The sequence below is a fragment of the Opisthorchis viverrini genome, assembly GCF_000715545.1.
Source record: "Opisthorchis viverrini unplaced genomic scaffold opera_v5_74, whole genome shotgun sequence".
Taxonomy (NCBI): domain Eukaryota; kingdom Metazoa; phylum Platyhelminthes; class Trematoda; order Opisthorchiida; family Opisthorchiidae; genus Opisthorchis; species Opisthorchis viverrini.
Window position 1 is genome coordinate 261,401 of NW_008751731.1, and position 22,193 is coordinate 283,593.

At 45.1% G+C, this 22,193-nt stretch overlaps 2 protein-coding genes across 2 annotated transcripts in view; one reads left to right on the forward strand and one right to left on the reverse strand.

The window, feature by feature from the left end:
* The window catches only part of T265_13523 (hypothetical protein), a gene marked incomplete at both ends in the record, with an annotated part of 64,064 nt that extends 44,079 nt beyond the window's left edge, over positions 1-19,985 (forward strand). The window contains 4 exons of the mRNA XM_009169290.1: positions 5,620-5,844; positions 6,528-7,057; positions 16,538-16,695; positions 18,891-19,985. Of these exons, the coding sequence (XP_009167554.1) occupies positions 5,620-5,844; positions 6,528-7,057; positions 16,538-16,695; positions 18,891-19,120 (1,143 nt within the window). The remainder of the gene's footprint in view (positions 1-5,619; positions 5,845-6,527; positions 7,058-16,537; positions 16,696-18,890) is intronic.
* On the reverse strand, positions 629-9,895 carry T265_13522 (hypothetical protein; the record flags this gene model as incomplete). The annotated part of the gene is given in 4 exon segments (XM_009169289.1): positions 629-754; positions 9,336-9,414; positions 9,535-9,692; positions 9,704-9,895. Coding segments are annotated over 4 exon segments (555 nt in total), but the record flags the coding sequence as incomplete, so codon positions are not given.
* Positions 19,986-22,193: the final 2,208 nt, after the last annotated feature.

The window sequence follows — 22,193 nt, forward strand, 5'->3', positions numbered from 1 at the left end:
GTCCAAGACCAGTTTCAACGCTGACCGCATTGCACGCCATATAAAGTCTCCAAAACTGATTTTGTGATTCTTACCGATGGCTTAAGTGCTTGGACTGGTATTCTGTTTTATCTAGGAGGCCGCTCAGATAGTGCGAGACAGCTGGTGAATTTGCTTTCTGAGCATCAGCGTCACCCAACCCGGAGAACATGACCTAGTTTCCTGAAAGATGGGGAAATATTTTTAAAAGGATACAGACATACTGATACAGATATAGCCATGACAGAGTAGATCATCGTCATCAAAGACAGCAAAATCAGTGTTGGCACTGATGTTTCACTGCCGTACAACCATACGGTTCGTCTAATTACATATATGTAATGTTGAAAGCCCTAGGGTGAAAAGAACAGAAAAAGAGTGAGCGAGCGAGGGGGCCTAGTGCTGGCCTATGTTAAACATTCTGAGATGCCTACACCTCCGACCGCTCAATCAGACAATCTGGAAAGGAACTGACAGCACGAACGCCACTGACATCGGTTAGCCGCCATTTCTTGCAACGTCTCCAGCCAAACACGGGCAGGGTCACGGGGACCCCATGTTGGAAGGCGTACAACACCAACGACATCCAAACTGTTCGTGGTCTCTTTCACGCCTGTACTGTCCACCTCACAGTAGACCGAAGGAGCAGAATAGTATAATTAACATCCAGCATCACGTGAAAAAAAATTCGTACTCTTTTCATTGGAAGTAAGTGACAGAGAAAAAATATGTATGGCTAACGATGGAGAAATTTTGAGGTTCTGAGCGACGCAGTTCATGGGGATATTACTTTTCCATTGTGAGTGGATTTGACGACAAGCACCAGAAGTAGGAGGGACGAAGTGCTGCAATAATCAGGACCAACTGCTCCAGCTGCGATTCATAAGGCAAACCCCCAACCGGCAAATTTGTCTTCCATTTCATCTGACTACTTGCAGGAGTTGCCGGTGGACGCGTCACCAGAGCAGCTGGATGGAAAGGGAGTACGGAGTTAACGTTTTTGTACTCAGGCATCGCCAGGAAGATAGACATAGTTAATCTATTCGAGAAAAGAATGGCTATCCTATTTAAAGAAAATGGGTACAAACCACCATGACTCGTTGGGGCGGATGCCTGTGAATATTTATAATCGATCAAGAGATACCGTCCTCGGGTGTTCGAAGAGCCTACTTTCCCTGTCAGCGGAACAGTATCACCAGAAAACAAGACCATATGAAGCGGAGGACTGTACAGACGGGATTTCATAGTAGGGTTACGGTTTGAGTATCCTAGGGGGACGTTTTGCCTTTCTGATCTCAAGGTGGAACCGATCTGCGCGCAAACGTCTACAAAAGCCTAAAAAACGGTCGCTATTTTCTGTACATTGAGTTGGATCCGTGGATGACACAATGACTTGGCAATTTCAATGCCGTTAATGCGCTTGGTGTGTGTGATGGGGAGTGGTTCACATAGGGTTAGGACCGCAACCTTCGTGTGGTTGATGTGAATAGAACACGAAGAGCCATTAGATAGTACACTGCGTGTGGTCCTCTGTGGGGTCTTTTCAGGTTTGTAATAGAGAGGAATGTAAATCGAATGAAATATGAACCGTCCTATCTGCTTAGGCAGTTCTTGTCACAATCCCCTGATAACACCCGACTCACCAAACTGGAACACCTGATCTTCAACACGGTTCCCGGCTCCAGGCACAAAAAGCCACCATCGATTGTGATGAATTGAATTTGAACTTGGGATGGCTTTCGCTTGGAAACCACCACTTTTAGCCGGGGTCGTCTTTTTTGCTGCTTGGGTAAACGAGACGGAGATGTTGGTTGTTGATCCGCTTACCGAGCGTGGCAATTGACATGCAAATGTACGCAATGAATATTATCAATTTGCTTGTAGATGCCAGCTTTCCTTCGCAGGGATATGCACGACGGCGTAGGTTGTTCGTTTCACCGCAGAGGTTAAGCGTCAACGGCTTTTGGGACCGAACAGCGGTTGTCCCTCTTGAGTCATCAGTCCTGACGTCAGGTGATTCGTTATCAAACGGTTGTGCTCAGGACTGTCACTCGGAACGTAGCTCTCATGTTGATCCTTCAAGAATCCAGAAGCTTTCTACCTTTCCTTGCACTGCTTAAGAAACGCACTTCAGATGGCCAACTGCCACAAGAAGCCAATTGTTATGTCCTGTCCCCTTGGGTGTTGTTTTCGATAAGGACCAAATATATGAACTTTTTTTATGAAACCACCACGCTAACTTTAATTTCCGTGATGAGCACTGTCTTCTAGGTTGGTGTACATTTTCTGCATTTTGTTACGTGTTTTTATCGTAGAGTGCTGGTACCATATCCGAATCAGAGTACGCGAATACTCTGTTCATAGGTGGAAACCACTGGATTTATATTGTGTGGAATAGCCTGTGGTTTTGATTATGCTAAGTGGTAGGCAGCCCACGCTGTCATCCGCGAGAAGAACCACTACTCGATTTATTCAGGCTACGTTGGTTCACCCCCCGAGAATCTGACTTGGGATGCTGGCATTTGATACTACGAATAAGCACCAAACCACTTGCCAGTGATGACTAGTTCGACCCCTTGACACATTCCCAATGTATAATAATTTCAACTGCAATGTTAGCTTGACCCACCACTTCTAGAAAACGTGATACCTGATCAATCACCGCCAGTTATAGCCCTTTACACTGTCTGCTTCACCTCCACGCGAGCCGAAACCTCTGGATTTGGTTACCCTGCACACTCGCAACTCTTCGTCCGCTTATCCATTGTTTCCGTTCAGCAGCCGAACTTCGCTCTCACACCTATCCTTCCTTATCTCTTTTGAATTTCTATCCTTCTGATTTCTAGCCTGGCAATTTTTCCTTTTTATCTCCTCAAATACGTATACCTTCCGTATTTTGACGGGATGGCATGAGTCGATTTTAAGCAGTTAAACTTGAAAAGATGGTCCAGGCTGTCACACGATATGGACTTCAATGTCCTCGATGTCTAGTGCAGTTTGGCCATCAGTCCCTTAGTTTGACTCTTTATACAGCTTTTTGACCCCATTTGTAAGTCGTTAGTGTCAGTCCAGTATGCAGCTTCGAACAAAGCAGCAAGATGTTCGTTAAAGTCTGGCTCACACAGCTGAACAACGTGACATAGTGGATGAGGGCTCGTAGTTGACCCTTACGTGGAGTGAGTGATCTTGAAGAGACAGAGCATTCACTTTACCGTTGGATTATCGAAGAAATTCCACTAGGGTTCTATTCCCTACAATAGGTGAGCCGCTAGCAGCACTGTTTCGACGTCTTACATGGAGCCAGGGTCACTGTTTCAGCGTTGCCTGGTTTGGAGTCAGGATTTTTATTAGTCTTGTTAGCAGTCTTTTTGACATCGATGCCTGTTCTTCGGTAAAGTTCGGCCATTGTTTCGGCTAACTTGAAGGAAATGACTGACTGACGTCCTAGCTGTTGATTCGTGCTGTTTTTTTGAGACAGATACGGTTGAATGTTTCCCTCCCTGGGGTCCACAAACAACCCTTTTGGTGTAGTCCCTGTTAGTTGTGCTAAAATGAGTATCAGTGGTTGAGAAGTCTAATAAAGAGGTTTAAGTTCCAGTTTTGGTTACCAGTGATGGGACGAAGTTTACGAGTATGGTGGGTCGTCTTGGTACTCGTTTGTTCGGTGTAGCGGTTCGTTGTGATGCGCTTGTCATTATTTGGCCCACTTCATCCGTCAGCTTAGTTGATTGTTCTTTGTAGCACGACGTTAGTGCGGATGTACACCTGAGAAGCAGGTTCTTCATGCCAATCTGCATGGCGTTTAGATTGATACGGGTGTAACCGACTGCATTATGTGTCTTCAAATACAGTGCAAAAAACCGAAGACCGAAAATGAACCGGTGTGATCATTTGGGTGTGTGTGGAGGGATGGTAACCACCGACGCTGTCCAATGGACTGATCTATGAAGCACTTCTCTGAGACTTGATACTTGTTCATTTCCCGCCGTTCAACCTTTGGGAAAGCGGGACCCTAGATTTCCTTCTTTCTGAAAAATTTCGACTAACGCGCCTTCGAGTTCAGTTCATTAGCACGCTCCCCTGGCTGATGTTTGTGCCAGTCTAGCCACGCCTATCGAGTTTCTGTTTACGACAAAATATTTCCCCTATTTCATCCCTCCTGGGTTTGTCTTTCGAACACTACTCCTCCGGTTCGGTTGTTCTTATAACCGACTCTTCAAAAGCAGAATCACGTTTGCATCAACGCCCATTCTGGGTTTTTCATTTGCACCTTCGTTTACAGGCGGTTATCCTCTTCTGTATGATTCACTTGTGCTATTATGGGCTAGACATTCTGGGCTGGTCCATACAAGGCCGAGAAATGATAACAGCATTAGTGACAGATTATATACATAGTGTTACTCTGTTTCAACCCAAAGGAAACGAACGCGTCGATACTGAAATCGTGTCACGTGATTCCCTCACAGCAAGGCACGTGTTATAGTGTAATCGATCGATAGTCATCTCTTAATCGGGTTAGCACTACGTTAGAGACTGATGCTAATCTAACTGCGAAGCGGGGGAGCTGTTGGAGAACTGTAGGTCTACCAAAGGTGATGACACTGTCGTCGAAAGCATTTTGAATAATCGTACATACTATTATGTTTCACTAATTCTAATTCACCAAACAATCTAAACACTCCTCTCGACCCTTGTCTGTGGTTTGTATTACTGTGGGAATTAGGCGTTTTTGTGATCTTCTGAGTCTTGCTCAATTAGGTGTATTTCACTCGATGGCTCAGTTGGATGTGTGGATGAATTTCGAATCCCCCCAGTTATTCATCTAACCCCTGAAAAAGCTTATCCAAATCAAACTGCTTCTCCAGATCCTCTGAACTACTTACCCAAGTTTCATTCGTCCTTACTACCGCACTTCCGTCCGCAGATAATAACGAAACAGGTAAACGGGACACTTGTGCATCAGCAAGTTGGTCCAGACAATTTAATGATATCAAACAGTTAGCTCGCTGACCAAGCGCTGGTTTGTGTGGAGCGCCCTTATTTGCTTGATCGGACCGCTTCTACCAACGTCACCGACCAGTACTGTGCCTCACCCTGAAGTTTCCAAACTATAAAGATAACACTGGTGAATGATGCTACTATTACCCGTCAAATTTTTCACATCTCGCTGCTCAGTCGTACATGATTCTCCATTTAGTCATCTAATTGACTGGACTAGAAAGCTTCTATGGGGTATGTCGCGCATTGCCATGTAATGTACTTGACCTAAACAGTGTAAATTTCGAATCATGATTGGATCATCTTTCGTGATTGAGTTTATTTTCTGAAATCCTCTGAAATTGTTCCAACCATATCCGTAATCCATCGGAGAGACTGGTCCGACCGTTTCGAAAACCAGCACTAGTCGTTTGTCAAACATTTTGCCGTAGTTTACAAGTGAACACACTGAATATCCGATATTTAAACGTCCACTCTGCCCGTTACTCACCGCAGGATTGTTATGNAGCACTAGTCGTTTGTCAAACATTTTGCCGTAGTTTACAAGTAAACACACTGAATATCCGATATTTAAACGTCCACTCTGCCCGTCACTCACCGCAGGATTGTTATGCGGAGGGAAAGAGGAATATGGTTGTTCCCAAAGCGGGTGAATCTATGTTGGATGCTCCCCGATACTTCTACTCAGGTTATGTACTTGAGTGTAAGGTTCATGGGACGATCTATCAAAGCCGAAATCTGTGGTCTTCCAATGAAGAGCCGGAGAGGACAGCACGAGTTCACTGGGAAGTTGTCCATGTATGGTCCGGTGAGAAGACCGTACTTCAGGTAGGTCTGTTTCGGTTCGCTTTTTGCAGGAATGTTTTTTCAGTTCATTCCAATCTTTTCCTCATTTATTCTTTTTTTTTTTTGGGGGGGGGACACCTGGTTATTAATTACGGGCTCGCTTACCGTCTACTCGACGGTTCCTGTAGTGACACTCCGCCCCATCCCGACGAGTTTCTCCGAGTTGGAGCGATGGCTGCTCGCGTTCAGCTAACCGTGTTTCGAAACACGATGGGATGACTGTGGACTTCAGTCTGTGAGACGGAAGTGAAGGACAAAGGAGTACCGTGTATCAGTCTAACTTTGCTTCTTAATCCCGCCTAATTAATCTGCACTGAATATGCCTGTTCAGCATAGACTGATTCCTCTGGAATGTTTTATCCTCTTTGCTATTCCGGCCACTCTCGAGTGCGCTACGCACCGGTGACCGAAAGCTGACTGCAAGACCCTATTTCAGAAGGGTTTGGTAAACAATCGGCAGTTTGGAGGACTAACTGTCCTCGTGGTGGCCCTGGAGCATCTAGGCCCAAACCTTGTTTCCTAGCCTGTTGTACCACACAACATGCCTCCTTGGTTGTCTTAGCGATTATGGGTACAGTCAATCGCACATCATCAGTGAGAGTGTGCCTCCGGTTTTGTTGGGTAGCAAATATTTAGGCGTCTGTCGTTTGCCTACATTTTTTCAGGGTATCCATACCTTCAGCCAGGTGCTCGTTGATGGGGTGAATTCAGTGACGAAGCACATCACCGGTTTGGCCGCACCACCAGCTCGTTTCATTGGTGATTATCTGGCGGACAGTATGGCTCCTGACTACTGGGTACCGAACGCGAATATCCGTAACTGTGCTGTTTGTAACTTCAAATTCCCCGATCCGCTGGTTGACGGTGCCGACTTTGATTTAGGGACCCGACCACAACAGCAGCAACAAAAACAGCAAGGCAAAGTAGAGTCTGATGGTGGACGATCGAGACCCAAATCCAAGTCACATCGTAGTTCCATTGCTGCTCCCTCTTCGCGTGCGCCTCCTGTGCCGGACGATAACACAGCATCACACACATCCCCGGAGCATCACGCCTCCTCCGTCCCCGATCTCAGCTCTTTGGATGTTGCTAAACACCACTGTCGTATGTGCGGTCGTGGAGTCTGCGGAGCCTGTTCCAGCAAACGTCTCCGCGTTCCAGGTTTTGGTCTTGATCCAGTTCGAGTGTGTGATGAGTAAGTTTCACTACTGTAGGTCGTGTTTTTCCCCGATTCATCGTTCATTCCTCGTGGCCAGTCTGATTTATCTATACCCTTGTCTGTCTAATGTGCTGTTTTCCCTTAGCATACATGAGGTGTGTATATGCATTTACGTTCGTCGTTACCACAACGCGGCTGTGAAGCCTTCAGCTTGTTAACCTACGGCGTCACTTACTGATTTCTCATGTTTTACGTCTCACCCGGTGGTTACTTTCTCCACACCCGACTGAGAGCATTTTATTTAGAACATGAGGCCACTGGATCTTAGTATTGTCTGCTATCTTAAGCCCGAATCGCCTACCGTCAACCAGACCACTATTCTGCACAGCACACTCGATAAGACAGCTTGTTTTAGCTGCTTAGGATCAGCAATCCCTTGTATGTTGGTGTTTTACAACGCTTGCCTCGCACGCATAATTTCCACTTTCTGACGCAAGACTCTTCTCCGCTTGTCGGTCTCGTTATTTTACAAGCTCTTGAATTTCATCAATGGCTGTCAATGAGCCTATGGGAAAGCTGGGTTTTTACTCATTATGGCAATGTATGCGTACTTGCCTAGGGACAGACAGAACCCTCGTTTGGCTTCATTGGTCATCTCTCTCTCTCTCCCTCATTCGTGGCATCGTTTTCAGGACAGCAAAGACAGGTTTTGGTCACATGATCTGTCGACGCTGTAACAATACGCAAGACCTACTAGGAAGTATTGATCCGACGGTGATTGGTTTGAGTTCGGTTGTCGTTGTGGTCGATCTAGTCGGGTGTAGATCCTCAATGCCGTAAATTATTCACGGAACTGAGTTTGCAGACAACTTGAGGGGAAGACTATTGGCCGTTCAGTACCACGTTTTTCCACCTCGTGTGGGTCAACACTTCCAGTGTGTCGCGCATTCTAATGGGATGGAGGAGTCGTCTCAGCAGCATGTGGGATCGGTTCATCATCATCATCATTGTCAGCTGTAAGAAACCGTGGAATCGGTTAACATTGCATCACTTGACTACCTAATTGAAGAATGTTTGGGTCAAGCTTAATCACCGTGTTGGCCAACCACCCGTAGTTTGCCGGACGTTCAGAATCCTATCAGGAAGTTTCCAAGTTCGATTATCCCTAGAGTTACTCACTAGTGATCATGATGCTGAAACAGGTGATTCTCAGCCATTCGTCGACCTCAATGGCAGAACGAAATCGGGAACCAGAGGTAAAAGACCAAGAAGTTCCGATCGATTCCCCCGTTACCTTGGTAGAAACAATCAGAAAACGTGACTGGTGTTATCTTAACGTTTATTTTTATGCATTCAGCCTACAGACATTTTGAATCAACACTGCGCGGCTGGTTGTCCTGGTGTCATGTTTCGCTGAATGATAGTATTTTCGTGGTGTATGGTAGCGTAAATCTGAGTACTTTCTGTGTTCAATAATTCTCCGAGGACGCTTGACGCCTTTCGTCCAAAGATTCGTTTCGAAATTTTCGGCTTTGGAGCTAAGTATTCCTGTGTCTCACAAGGTCGTTCTCTGTTAACCTTGAACCCATGGGCACATGGTTTGCCAGCATCTCAATGGGGATGCTACCCGCCTTACTGACCTTGATGCCCTCCACTCAGATGTTAGGTATCGATCTCATGGTCTTATAAATCCTCTGCTTCGCTATGATGACCAATTTTGTGATAAAACGCCGATTGCCACACTTTTCAGACTGCACCTTACCGGCACTTTGTTTTTTTCATTTGAGAACCATTTCAATCCATTTTTTATCTCCATCATTTACTTGTGTCTCACGAGTGAGAGTCAAGTAGTAATTTAACTTTCCTAAACGTCTCAACAGCGTGCTTCCTCACACTGTTTAACACTAAACAGGTCAGATTGGTTGGTATATCCACTTCGGCAGTTTTACCCAAGTGATCACAGCGCAAGAAACATCTGCGATCTCAGTGAGCCAGAAAATGAAGCTTAATTCCCTCAGCCAACCCTCCTGGGGATTAGCTTACCAGCAGTTTTACCCAAGTGATCACAGCGCAAGAGACATCTGCGATCTCAGTGAGCCAGAAAATTAAGCTTAATTCCCTCAGCCAACCCTCTTGGGGATTAGCTTACCAAGACTATTCATCCCAAGTCCCTTTTCATCACTCAAAAGGAGAACGTTGCGTACAATCTCTATCCATAGAAGACCACTTATTTACATGAATATAACAAAATTCCACCCCACACTTGGCCTGATGTGGAAGCACGGGCTGATTCAGTCTACTTTACTTCCTAAACTTCCATCAACATCGACAACATGATATCAGTGTTCAACACCAATACTTCGCTGCCGTACAGCGATGATTTATTGGAAAGCCTTATTGTGAAGAAAAGAATAAAGATGTACGGGGGAGGGACCTAGTACTAGCCTACTACAATCATTCCGAGACGCGTACACCTCCAAATACTCATTCAGGCAATCTAGATAGAAACTGACAACAAGAACGCCAGTGTCATCGGTTGGTATCCTGGAAGGCGAGAATCATCGACAGCGCCCAAACGTCTCTTGATTTCTTTCATATTTCTCTGCCAAGTGAAGGGTTGATCACCTCTCTGCTTCGGACACTCTGAATTGGGCATGGAAAACAGTAATCTCTTCGACAAACGACGGTTAGGCATACGCAACACATGTCCCAACCAACGCAGCTTCCGGTGCTGGACACATTCTCCAGTGGAAGTTCTGTTAACAGCCAGGACCGGACCGTGTCACTTGCCGGTTCACCTATGGTTGCAGTGTCACTCAAATCAGCAGAGTAGACGAATGTCTTTCTCAAACGGTCACTGAACACATTGTAAAGCACTTGATGTGTGAAATGAGATTACGAACATCCAGTCACCCGGAACGTGGTATCAGTATTTGCGTGCACTTTCTGACCACATGTGACTCACTCCACCCCAGTCAGTTCTCTCACATCCGTGTGTCCTGAACACTATTAACATTAAGCAAACTAACATCACTCAGGCCGAGAATGAGTTCCCTTTCGGAAACTATGTTGACGCAACGCATTCGTGGCGCGGGAATCAGACCACCTATCCTCCTCATGAATGTTGTGATTCTCTGGATTTTCACGTGTATCTTTGCGTTGACGATTGAGGACAGTAAAGTAAATATTAGCGCCGCACCAGTTGTGTCATCTTTTCACGAGGAACAAGCGGGTGAAATTGCAGCACTCACAATTCATATGTCGATTTGGTCGTTTCTGGAAAATCCGCATATTGCACACTTCGTCTGGACGGAGTCTTCACTTAATCGAGCACCTCATTTCGAGGTTCGGAATTCACGACTTCAAAATTACGTGGCTGCATACCACACCTGTGTGGATCGCTTGTGTAGTCTAAATTGTGAACTTGAGCCAACCACTGAGTAGCATTCATCCGAAATCTGAGCTCTAAGTAACCTGCTATGCCGTATCAACCAGATTAGTCCCATTTGAGACGAAACGTGTTTTCAGGAATAATCACATCTGTTGTCACATCGGACAAATGACTCAGCTACCTTCTGTCAGATGGAACCAAGTTGATTGCTTTCCGATGATTCTGAGACACCCATATGACACCGTTGCTTTTTTCATCCTGTTGGATTGCTTTTTCCTATCTAATGTTTCACTTTTGCTGAGCCACGTAAAACCTGTGCAGGTTTACGAGGGTTGCCTATAGGTGGACCAACCAGCTCGTGTGGTTTTACGGGGAGAGAGTGTGGTGCGCCATTTACTTGGACCTACGTATTATTGAACTCATGAAGCGAACTCGTCGATCGGTTACTTGTCATTTAGCTGGTTTAGACTGTTCAGGAACTATGATCTGCAGAAAATATCTGCCGTAGTCCGGACCGAAATACCCGCCTCACTGCGATGTAAACTAATTTTTTTAAGTTACCACTGGAGTGTACTTAAGGAGATAATGTTTCTGACCCTACTCCCCAATCCATCTGTCACTAGAGTAAAATACTGCTTTCAACTGTTATTTTCGGCCCTGTCATAGCTTAAAGCTGCTATTCGCATCCATGAAGTTTGACTCATTTAGAAACGGGAGTTGACGGAAGTGTTTATGTGTATATGCAGAGATTTTTCCGTTCGAAACGGTCTAACTTCGATTAAGTTCAAGTTCAACTCACGTGATCACCTGATCGCCCATTCTTCGGTTGCGAGATCAAGGCAGCATCATAACGTTGTGAACAGTTTGTTGCTACTCATGCGCACAGCTGTTCGTTTGCTTCGTTATGCGTACTCTTTCCTCCACAGCGTTTCGTTTATTTCTGTATCGATATTCGGTTCACCATGCATTTGGTGATGAATCGAGCAATTTGTAAAATGCAGAAGGTGCTGCAGATGTCTGAGTAAAGCAGAGGCTCCGACTACTTCGATCTGTATATCTTACGTAGTCGACTTCGCTTAGTATCAATCGAAGTGATTAGCTGTGGTCATATGTGCTGCTACCTTTTTTCGCACCACCAAACTTCTTTCCGCCTCTTTGCCAAACAACGTCGTTCCTTCTGTAGTTCTCTGACATTGCACCCCTCGCTTAGTTTCTGATGTAAGAACTGGCTGCAGGATTGTCCCTGTCGATTATTAGTGAGACAGGCTAGTGCGTACCTCGATGAAATCATTAATAAGTCGTGCAGCGAGGGTATATTCGTGTATGTTTACTGGTGGGTCATTTCGCTGTGGTGATTCCATGATCTTGGGTACAGCTGAACACAATTTTTGGGCTTTTTTCGCTGATAAACGCCGCGTTTTTCAAGTCAAAACAAATGATCCATTTTACCCATCCTCTTTGTAATCGTGCCGGATTCGTCCTACGTTTGGTTCACCCGGTAACCATGTTTCTGCCGAATACTGGAAAGCTCCGATAAACAGCGAAAGTTTCACGGGTAACATTTCCACTCTGTTTATGTGGATTCGATGACCTAGTTTGAAGAAAACAGGCATAATTGAGGTTGCACATGAAAACGACTGGTCATCAATCCACTCATATAAATACCATGATGAACGATCTGCCGAACTCTCCAAAGATTGTTGCGAATCCTTGATACCCAAGTGAACCGAATACAAAGCATATGTCAATCGGTTTGAGTGCCGCAGTTGTAATTTCTATCTTCATAGTAGGTGTCAGATGAACTTCGAAAGTCACTGCATCACCAGCCTGCTAGTGCCCAAAGTTCTTTCTGACATTATCTTGCACAGACTAGTCTATTGCCGGGAATGTCAAATCCATGGGGACCATCGTAGGTGATGCTGTTTTGGCCACAGCCCTAGCTGACAGCAGATTGTAGCTACCGTTGACCAGCAGTCTTGGCTTTTTGTGGCCTAAAGGCTGCCTTCGCTTCTGCTAATTATCAGACGGCATTTTCTGTTAGTTTAAGGTGCCCTGTTCAAATAATTACTCCTCCTAGAAGCATCTTAGACACGTGGTCACGTGTGAGTTCGTGGATCACTACATCCAGTAATGTCAGACAGGGCTTCTGCTATTCTCCGTGTGCAACTTCGTTTCTGATGATGAATCTCCCGCACTTGTCTCCAGCACCTCGGGGGTCGATGTGTGCGTGAGACGTTCATTGACAGACACTGAGGACCCTGAGGATATTGCTTGTCTTCGATCAGATTCGTCAGAAGTGCGAATCACTTCGAATGATCTGATTCATTCACTCGCTTAGTGTTTGCTTCAAAACCCCATTGCCGTTAACTGCTACCCTATAACGTAGGATTCAACTCAAACCTCGTGCTTCCAACTATCAATGTCCTGGTTGATTGGCGAAAGACAAAGTCGCTTCCTAAATCATGATATCCATGGTTTTATGTGCCAACCAGCTCACACATAGGGCGGTCATGGCATCAACTTGTCTTTCAAGGCTGCGGTTCACCATATTGCCATACAATCTATAATGTTCAACAACAACATTATTCGCCGAAGATGCAAAAACATATTCGTTGTCCAACCATCGATGTCCACGAACTATTTCCCGAGTCCTTTGGGAACGTTAGATCAGCAGTATGTCAGTTTTCGAGGAAATTGTTTCACCTGCGATAAAGGAGTTAGTCGTAATCCATTAGTTAAGCTTGTGGTGAAGTGTTCAGTCCCTCAGAGAGCCGCTTACATCACATGAGCATTTCCGCCAAAACGTGTAGAGTGGAACTGACCATGGTTTGGTAACGAAGTATGGAAGTTTGCTTCAGTGAACTCAATCGCTTTGACAACTGTTGTCTTCCTAAGTGAGGAATTCGAGAAGTGAATTGCTGAAGACGCTGGTGATCACGATCCCATGGTGCAGTCAGTGGTGCTTAAACTATCGTATTCAACTCACAGGTTCTCCGGTTTCCCCACACTGAGTAAAGTTGGGCGACTCGAGTTCAGTGGGCTCGTTCTATCATTGGCTGCCGTTCCTGGTCCTCCTTCCGTTATCCAAGTTCCCGGTGGACTAAATTATAGCAGCCTGACCAACTTGCCCTGGCACATGGTTCATAGTTGATATGCTGAACTTGAGTGGCATCTGAAATCCCGGGTTGTGTCCGTTCGTGAACTGGACTTGGGTCTTTGAGGTTCGTTCGCTTACTTCACCAAACATGTTCCTAATTAGACCTAATTAGACCTCTAAAAGATGTGAAACACTCAACAGTCTAGTGTTTCTCGGATTACGAAGGATGTCTATGGGGATTGCATATCCTGAAGCAATGTTTCGCCGGTTTTCTGGGCGACATGCCTGTCAAAGACTGTCATCTATGCGCGCTAACAATCCTTGACTGCCTTCCCTAGCCAACAGTTCGAACGTTCCCTTATTGTATGTTTATACCTGCTAGATGCAATTTCCCACTACTTGCACTGCATTGGTTAACTTTTTTTCAACTCTCCACCTGGCTTTCAAGGCGAACTTCTTCTCAGTGGCATTGAAATAAAAATTCTAGTTTGGCCTCAGTTGATGGTGTCATCGTTGACAGCAACATCGGCGAAAGACATTGGTGCTTCACTGCCATAAGTTGATGGTGTGGTTGGAAGTATATCTCGAAGGAACTGCATCCACGGCGGTCGCGGTCGCACCAGCTTATGTTTCACATTCCTTGTTCTGTTCGCTGAGCTAGGTAATTTGGTCGCAAACGTTTCGTCACCAACAAAGCTGACGTCACCAGTGCGCAATGAGTTGGCTGTGCGTCGGTGTGCAGGTGTTGAACAATGCTGTGCTTGTGCCTATGTCTCGTCGACGCAAGGTATAGACTCTGATTTTGATTGGTCATTTCAATGCAAGGCGTCCAGACGATCCTTGAGTGTCTGTTCATAACCTTTGGCCTGTCAGTCCAACGACTACCATTATTGTCACGTGGTCCGTCTGTCCTCTTTGGGTGATCCTTTGCACGTGGCGGTACGTAGGTTGGATCGATTTATTTACATCAACTGATTTGAGTCTGTGGTGGAGTACCATGCCTCCTCTAGAAATTCCCTTGCGTGTCGTGTTTCCACATGACAAAACTCACGCATTTTCTAAATTGGATTTGTCCTTTATCTTCGTGTATTGAAACCAGGGATAGTGGATCATATTGCTATGTGACCTTTCATCCTTGTAGATCTCCTTAGCTGTTGAACAAAGCGTTTGTAACAATCCGTGTGATTGATTCGGTAAACAACATTGTTTCTGCGATTCTGGTCTATCTTCTCTTTCGATCTTGAAATCATCTGTAGCTGTTGGTTTTCGTTGTAGCCGTGCACTGTGTTCGAGTGCATTTCCGATGCACAGTAGGTCTGTCCGTTTGCTTGTCTGATTCTGCTCTTGCTGCCGTTGAAGAATCCTTTTTTCCATCCTTCTGATGAAACTTCGTGGGTAGCCGTTGTTGCAAGATGCTCGGTGTAGATAATTTACCGCTCTTCTCAATTCGGCTGTACTACAGTGTCTCTTCTCAGGAGAGCTGAGTTTGGATGCAACCCTTTTCGTGGTAATTTAGCATATATTCCGTTCATTTCTTCCGACAGACGCAGGCTTAAAGGTATCCATTGGTGGTCCTACTGACCAGTACGTCGATCAGTGGGAGCCAGTGGTTCTCTTTGAGTTCACCGGTGTAGTTCATGTGCGTGCTGCACTGTGGACGGTCTCACAATGACGGAGTTATCATCTACATGGAGCATCCATAGTTTAAGGTTGATTGTTCGTTCTGTGATGTGCTCTAGTTTCTGCATCACTGCTTCTGTAATGAGGCCGGATATGGGTGATCCCTGTGAAGTTCTCTTTAAATACTGGTAGATTTTTCCATCGAATTCGAGGCATGTATGCATGCAAACTTCCAGGAGTTTACATGTACTTTTCAGTTTTTTTATTGTACCTGCTGCGTCTGGACTGTTCTGCAGTAATTCTATTACGTTTTTTTGGCACGGTCATAGTTGATTGACGTGAATAGGGCAATGACATCAAACAAGAGAATAATTCCATCGTCATCTGTTTTGACATTCTTCAGTTTCTTCAGCAACTGTGCACCATTACTTATGTAGGAAGCTGTAGCATCTGAATAAAGTAATAGAACGCGCAATTAGAGTTTGGCTGGGTTGTAATTTGGAGGTAGTAGAACATTTGACCGGAGCGGAGTCCCTTCCTCCGGCGATGTTGCTGTCATCCGTTTTCGTTTTCCGTCGTTCTTGGCTGGTTGTCTGGTGTGTTGTTTATGGTTTTTTCTGAGTGTTTTATTGATGCGGCTGGCCAATGTTGAAGTAAGATCCTGTTCGACCGGTCAACACCGAACCCCTAGTGACATTGAAGTTCTTTTTAAATGGACAAGCTTTAGAACTGTTAACTAGACGATGACATTGTCCCGACAGCTATCAAAAGTCAACCGCGTTCCTCTACAAGCCTTCTAATTGCTCGACTTTTATCGTTTTTTCCCAAGCTAGACTGTTTTCAGTGTCCGTACAATTTCTCGTCCTGTAGCTATCGTTTTTTATGCAACTGAACTAGCTGCATCCCGTCTACACGAAACTATCGACTTAGTAATTGAAAAAGGATTTGGTCCCAAATTGGTTTCAAACATACTGTCTTCATACAGGTAACGTGTAGCAGCTTACAGATGATATCGGAAGCTCTGAAAAACTTTCAATTTTTTATCCGGTCTCAGGTGATCATAAATCCTCGGATTTTGTCCGTAGGACTGGATTGATTTATCGCATTAGTCGGTTTGTGCTGCGAACGTTCTTTGCGGGAAACAAAGTGGTAGATGCTTACTCGGCAGACTGAGTGGGGCGAGACGGCCCAAGTGGTTAGAGCGCGAATTTACTGACCGGAAGGTCAATGGTTCGAATCTGACCTCCGCCTCTTGACTTCCCCTGTCTAGGCTTGGGCAACCTGGCAGTATCCCAGTCCTCGTGCTTCCTTCGGTGGCATACACCGGAAGGGTACTACAGCTGAACGCCTAACCATATATCGAGTCAAAAGTTGACTTGTTCTTTTTCATACTCCCCATTTACATCAGCTGTTTCGGTCGACACAATGGCGGACCCAAAACAACCTCGAAATCCGTAGCCAAGGATATCCAAGTCGAAAGTAACACTGGGTATACCGGTCGTAGGGCCTTGGAACTCTGCTCGGCGGCCGTACGTTCAATTACTCCCGTTGTGAATTTTGTTACAGGTGAGCCCTTGTTACTGTGTTTTTTATGCTACTTTGTCTTTTATCTGGATTGATACTCCCAAAAAATAGCGGTTTAATCGAAGACCACAGTTGATATGTGGGCCAAGACGGGCCACACTGGTATGTGTCGTCTTCGAGGATAATGGATTATAGATATCCCGTCAGTGCTCAAGCAGTGCTTTGTTTTAACTCTGCCTTTCATTTCTAGCAGCATTTTTTGTCATCTTAATTGTTATGTGTGAACAGTGCTTTAAGCGACCAGAGTCGTTTTGGCTGTAGCCATTTCAATTGAAGCAGCTTCTCTAATCAACCTCGCGATCGGGCATCGACTGAAATGTATACTTTGTTTTCAAGTGATACATGTTTACCGTTCCTACCGGCTCGCAACTCACTACATTCGGTTGGGCATTCTCACGAATCAGTCCTAGTAGGGAAGAAGCGCGTGTTTGTCAGATCGCCATTCAACAGTAATTCAGTTCCGGAGATCATAGCATGATGATCAATACGCGTCGAAGCTGAGTTGAGGTTTCTACTATTGTCTCTTCGCTTGGAGAAACAAGTATGTTGAATCTGTGCTAGTCGAATGCGCTTCTTCCACTTTTTACCCTCTCAGGCACCCCGCGATTGTCGCATCCAGTGTTCTGTGAATGTCACACCACTCTCTAACGGGAACTTTCATTCTCCTATTTTGATTCGTCCAGCTGGACCATAGTAGCTTATAGCCTAATATCAATGGCCACTGTCATTCCGATTTGTCGTTAACTCGACATCCCGATTGGGCTTTTTATTGGGTTGGTTTGTCTGAAGGAGACAGGTTAGACAATGCGAAAAATTGCATATTGAGGCGGTTTGGAGATGAAGTCGGCAATGGTAATAGGAGTCTTCAAGCAGTAAGGTCCCTCCTGGCGATCAGCACGTGTATATGTATACGGAGACGGACATTAATAATTCGAGGAGGTAAGTTATTATCAACTCGATTTACGGGGCAGTAGGTCTCTTCTCTGGACCGAAATTCCATTACTTTCTTCAGGTTGCAAGAATAACGTGGTTGAACGCACATGGATGCTGAGTAGTTTAACAGCCTGGGTCTGCTTAGAGTTGTTGGGCAATCTGTATTAAGTAGGTCCGCCTCCACACAACGTACAATGCCTGGAAGAACACCACCGTCCGCTTTCGCCTCACTTGCAAAAGCGGGTCAATGCGTGTTACTCGAAAATCCATAGACTGGTCTATCCGTCATGTGTACTGAACATCTAATCATTATCACTGCATGTTTTCGTAAGCACTATGTTCTGGTTACGGTCGCAGTTCATCCAGCTGCTCAGACTACATCCCGGGCCTCCTCCAGTAGCGTGTTGAATGGCTTAGTAGTACAATATGATCAGTCAAAAATCACCAACAGCTCCCTCCCCAACAATTTCACCCTCGTTTAGGCGCGGTACCTGAATTCTGGTCCTTGCGTTGAGCCTGGACCAGATCTATGTATGCACTGCCCATACTGAATTTGTGTCGGCTGAAGGTCCAAAATGAATGTGCAATGCAATGATTGTTTTTGTTTTGTTTGTTAGCCTCTATTTATAACCAGTAGTCTCTGGATTTGTTTTCGAGTGGCAATCTGATGTGCGTACCCGTTCTGTAGGAAAGTAGGTCAATGATCAGCGATCGGTTACCTGACTGTCGTTTAATGACTGGACACTCAGGAAGGAGTTTTAGACCCAACCCCTCGTTTGAAAAATGTACGGCAAAGCTTATTGGCGGGCTATATTTCCGCGCACCATTCGAAGCTTACTCCCTCAGTCCATAGAATGAGTATACTCACTGCCAATAGAATGTTTCCTTTTGGCATAGATCCGACAATTCACCAATCGCCCCACTGGTCTTTAGCATAACACTGCGGTTTCCAGCTGTTTGGTTGTCAGTTGAATTATCCTTCTGGAAATGACCTAATAATCATCAGGCTTTCCTTCATGCTAGTAATGAAGTTCAGGTATCGAATAGCCTTCTTCACTCACCACAGGACTACTGAACATGTTCAGATGCTTTATTTTTCTCCATACGTACACGTTCCGCTAAACCACTCTTGGCCGCCTGCCGCTGCTAAATTCGTTCGGCTCTCGGTGTGTGATGGCTTCATACTGACCATATTTCACTGCCATCAGCTTAGTCCTCATTTTCTTTTCTCTTCTGCTGTTCAGGTACTGCCAAAGATTTTGCCCGTCCAGCTTACTGGACCCCGGATAATTTGTGTAAGTATTGTGCTGTATGTGACCAACCGTTCAATGCGTCGCGTCTCATTCACCACTGTCGTGCGTGTGGTCGTGGTGTGTGCGAGCCGTGCTCTGGGCACAGGATGCCCGTCCCCTGGCGTGGACTGGACCTGCCACATCGTGTCTGCAACGAATGCTTCAAACCAGCAGTGCAGTAACACCACACATCCTCACAATTCCCGTGCATTCCTCTGAAACACCTGAACAGCGTAACTATTGCTGTTAGCGAATCCATTGTTCTGGTTGGTTTGATTTGGGACTTTTTTCGTCCCCCGCCCCCCCCCCATTCTTCATTTCTAGAACTCGTTCGTAATACGAATTGATTTTTGTATTTCCACCAACCCAAAAGTAAGGCGGAGAGTGGAGTGTGAGTGATTTTTTCTCAGCTGTGATTTCCCCAAGCCTGATGAAACAGCAGAGCGTGTGTACCAGCGCCGTTTTCTGTGTCATTGCCCGCCCTCGTCGTACAACTCAACGTTTTTCACGGCACATTGTTCGGAACTCACGTCACCAATGTGTTTAGAATCCGAACAGACACATTTTGGAACTCAGTGCATCATTTCTCATCACCTTTGCATACCCATCGGTCGAGATTTCGGCTGAGCTTTATTTTCTATCATCTTTGCCTTGTCATTCATCCCAACGAACTCGTATAGTCATTTTCATTGACTTACCCCATTGCCGGGTACGCTCTTTTATTAGTAATGTGTTTTTCATTACTCTCATTGTTGGGTTAAATCATCTGGACTATTTTTCTGTTTGTTTCCGGGCTTATTTCTTGATACGGACACGAGTATACATACCTACTTACGTACTTATAGATGAAACATCGTGTAATTTTCTTCCTTTTATCAAGTGCAGATATGTTTCTGTCCTAACTTTGATGATGTAATATCATTCGCAAAAAGAATTTGGCGTCTTCCTGCTGGGAACTGGTCGGATTCAGCTGCGCAATGAGTCTGGTGTGTATGCGCCACTCAAAATTGACAGTGTCTGGCCTGTAAGCAGTTCGCCATATGGTCTATCCGATTTGTTTATTGTGGGCAGCTTTAAGCATACTTCCTGCCTAATGGTGTTAAATTCACTGTCTGAAAAATGATTCCCCAACCTGTTCAAGGCTTAATAATGGTGACATCCAGGACGCCACGCGAAACACTTTTCTGATTATAGACAGACCCTGACTTGTCTTGAAATCGATGGTTTCGTTATTCTTGCACAAAGCAAGGCACTGATTTTTTAGGTTTTGTTCGTATTTGGCTTGCTCTCTGTCCGAGAGTATCCAAGTTGATCCGGTGTACACAGTATTTATCTGCTGAAGTTGCGAAGGTCTGAGAGCATACTGTACATCGATAATCATTCCTTTGAGAGGTCTTATCTTTCCTATCCACACAGATTGTTCGGAACATCAGTGATCTTACTGTAGGATTGTTACAGTTGATTTCTTCTGATTGATGGGTTAATGCGAAACTGGTGAGATGGGTAGCCTATTCGAAAAGGATAAAATCGATCAGTGAAATGTCACTGTTATTGACAATTCACGGTGTATAACTGCGTTGATAGTCACATTGTTTTCTTTTGTCTCTGTCCTTAAAATGTACGTCGAAGGTAATCGATATGGGTTGGGAAAATGCCTTTGCCGGTACTATCACACCTAGACTTTGTTATTTCACTGGCCTGCTTGGGAGGTTCGCTGCCTTTGGGAAAATATTGATTTCTTTATCCAACAAGCTGGAAAACATTATTCATGACGTAATGCTTTCATTCAGAATAGGAACAAAACCGGTTAATAGGCGTTTTTGGCGAGCGCTGCTCAGTTCATACCGTTACAAAGGGCAAGGACTGCAACATACGGGACAATGAATCGGGGAGAATGAATACAAATCGGAGGTTACCTCTCAGTCTGCACCTAGTTCATATGTATATAAATACTTTGGTTGTCGGCGTAAGCTACGGTATTGCTCACCATCGGATGAACTTATGGTTGATGTGGAATAAAACGGGTGATGTAAGGTGTACCATGCAAAGGAGTCGTTGTTGCCGGTGTCATGCCGATAACCAGTAATCTTAGAGTGCTGCGCCACATAGTTCGAGTGGCAGATGTTCTATAGACAGTATGGAATCTTTGTTAAGTGCTTCCGACTTGCCTGGTTACCGCCTTTCTAATTCCAGAAGCCCATTAGGTTGACTATTCTCCCTTATTCTTTGATCGAGTTGCCTCGTTGTGTGCTTCATATATCCTGTTGCATAGCAGCAAGACAGAGTGTACCAACACTCTAGCCGCATATGAGACTCATTTTCAAGGATAAAGGGAAGTCTGACTGCCGATTAACGAGATATGAACTATTGCGGCAGAAAGAACTTTCGTCCGATTGATCTAAAGCTTCGTATCCGGCTGATGTATCGATTTTTAACTTACGGCTTACGTAAAATATTTTTTCGACTGCGATAATGTCACCTATCTTCCTCTTCTGACCATCTGTCCGGGTAAAATTACTGGGAAACTCGTTGTCTCTCTAGACGATGTATACAGCTGACTGCAGCTGTTCTAGAGTAGCTTCTCCTTATCCTGCTGCTGGGACTGTCGGATTGCCTTCCTGTTTTCTGATAATGAGGCTGCTAAAGTTAGCGTTCTGTCCAGACCCCTTAAACTGCCGACACAATACAGCTGGATTAAACAAGTGGTCGTAGTAGATCACTATCAGTATACGTAGGAACATGCATCTCAGGTTAGCATGTGTTGTGGATGTGATTAATTTATTCATCAGTTCTCCTAATTGTGGTCAGATTTCACCCAATGTTTACAAGCTTCTGTCCACTGCAACTTAAACGGCCGCCAAGCGAATCTGGAGAGCAATGCACAGGCGCGTTTTATGCGTTCTGTGTGAGAACGGTGATGCACTACTTTCGCTGTGATCGACGATTTATTTTACAGACCATGCAGTGATGTGCTAACTTTCAGGTCGGTGGTGCACGGGCGCGTTGCACGGTTTCCAGCTGCTATCGGATGTTTAACTGCATTCGTTTTGGAAAACCACTGACATCCATCGCTACTCGCACCCCATGCAGCGTATAGAGTGCGCGCGCTACCGCCTCCTCAGCGGAAGTTGGAACAGCCAAAGCACAAATCAAGTAAGATTGTAGTTAGTATGTTGTGATGAACATGCCTGATACTCTATTCGTTTCTCTATTCATTATTCTCTTGTTTTAATATTCCATATGCTGTACATATTC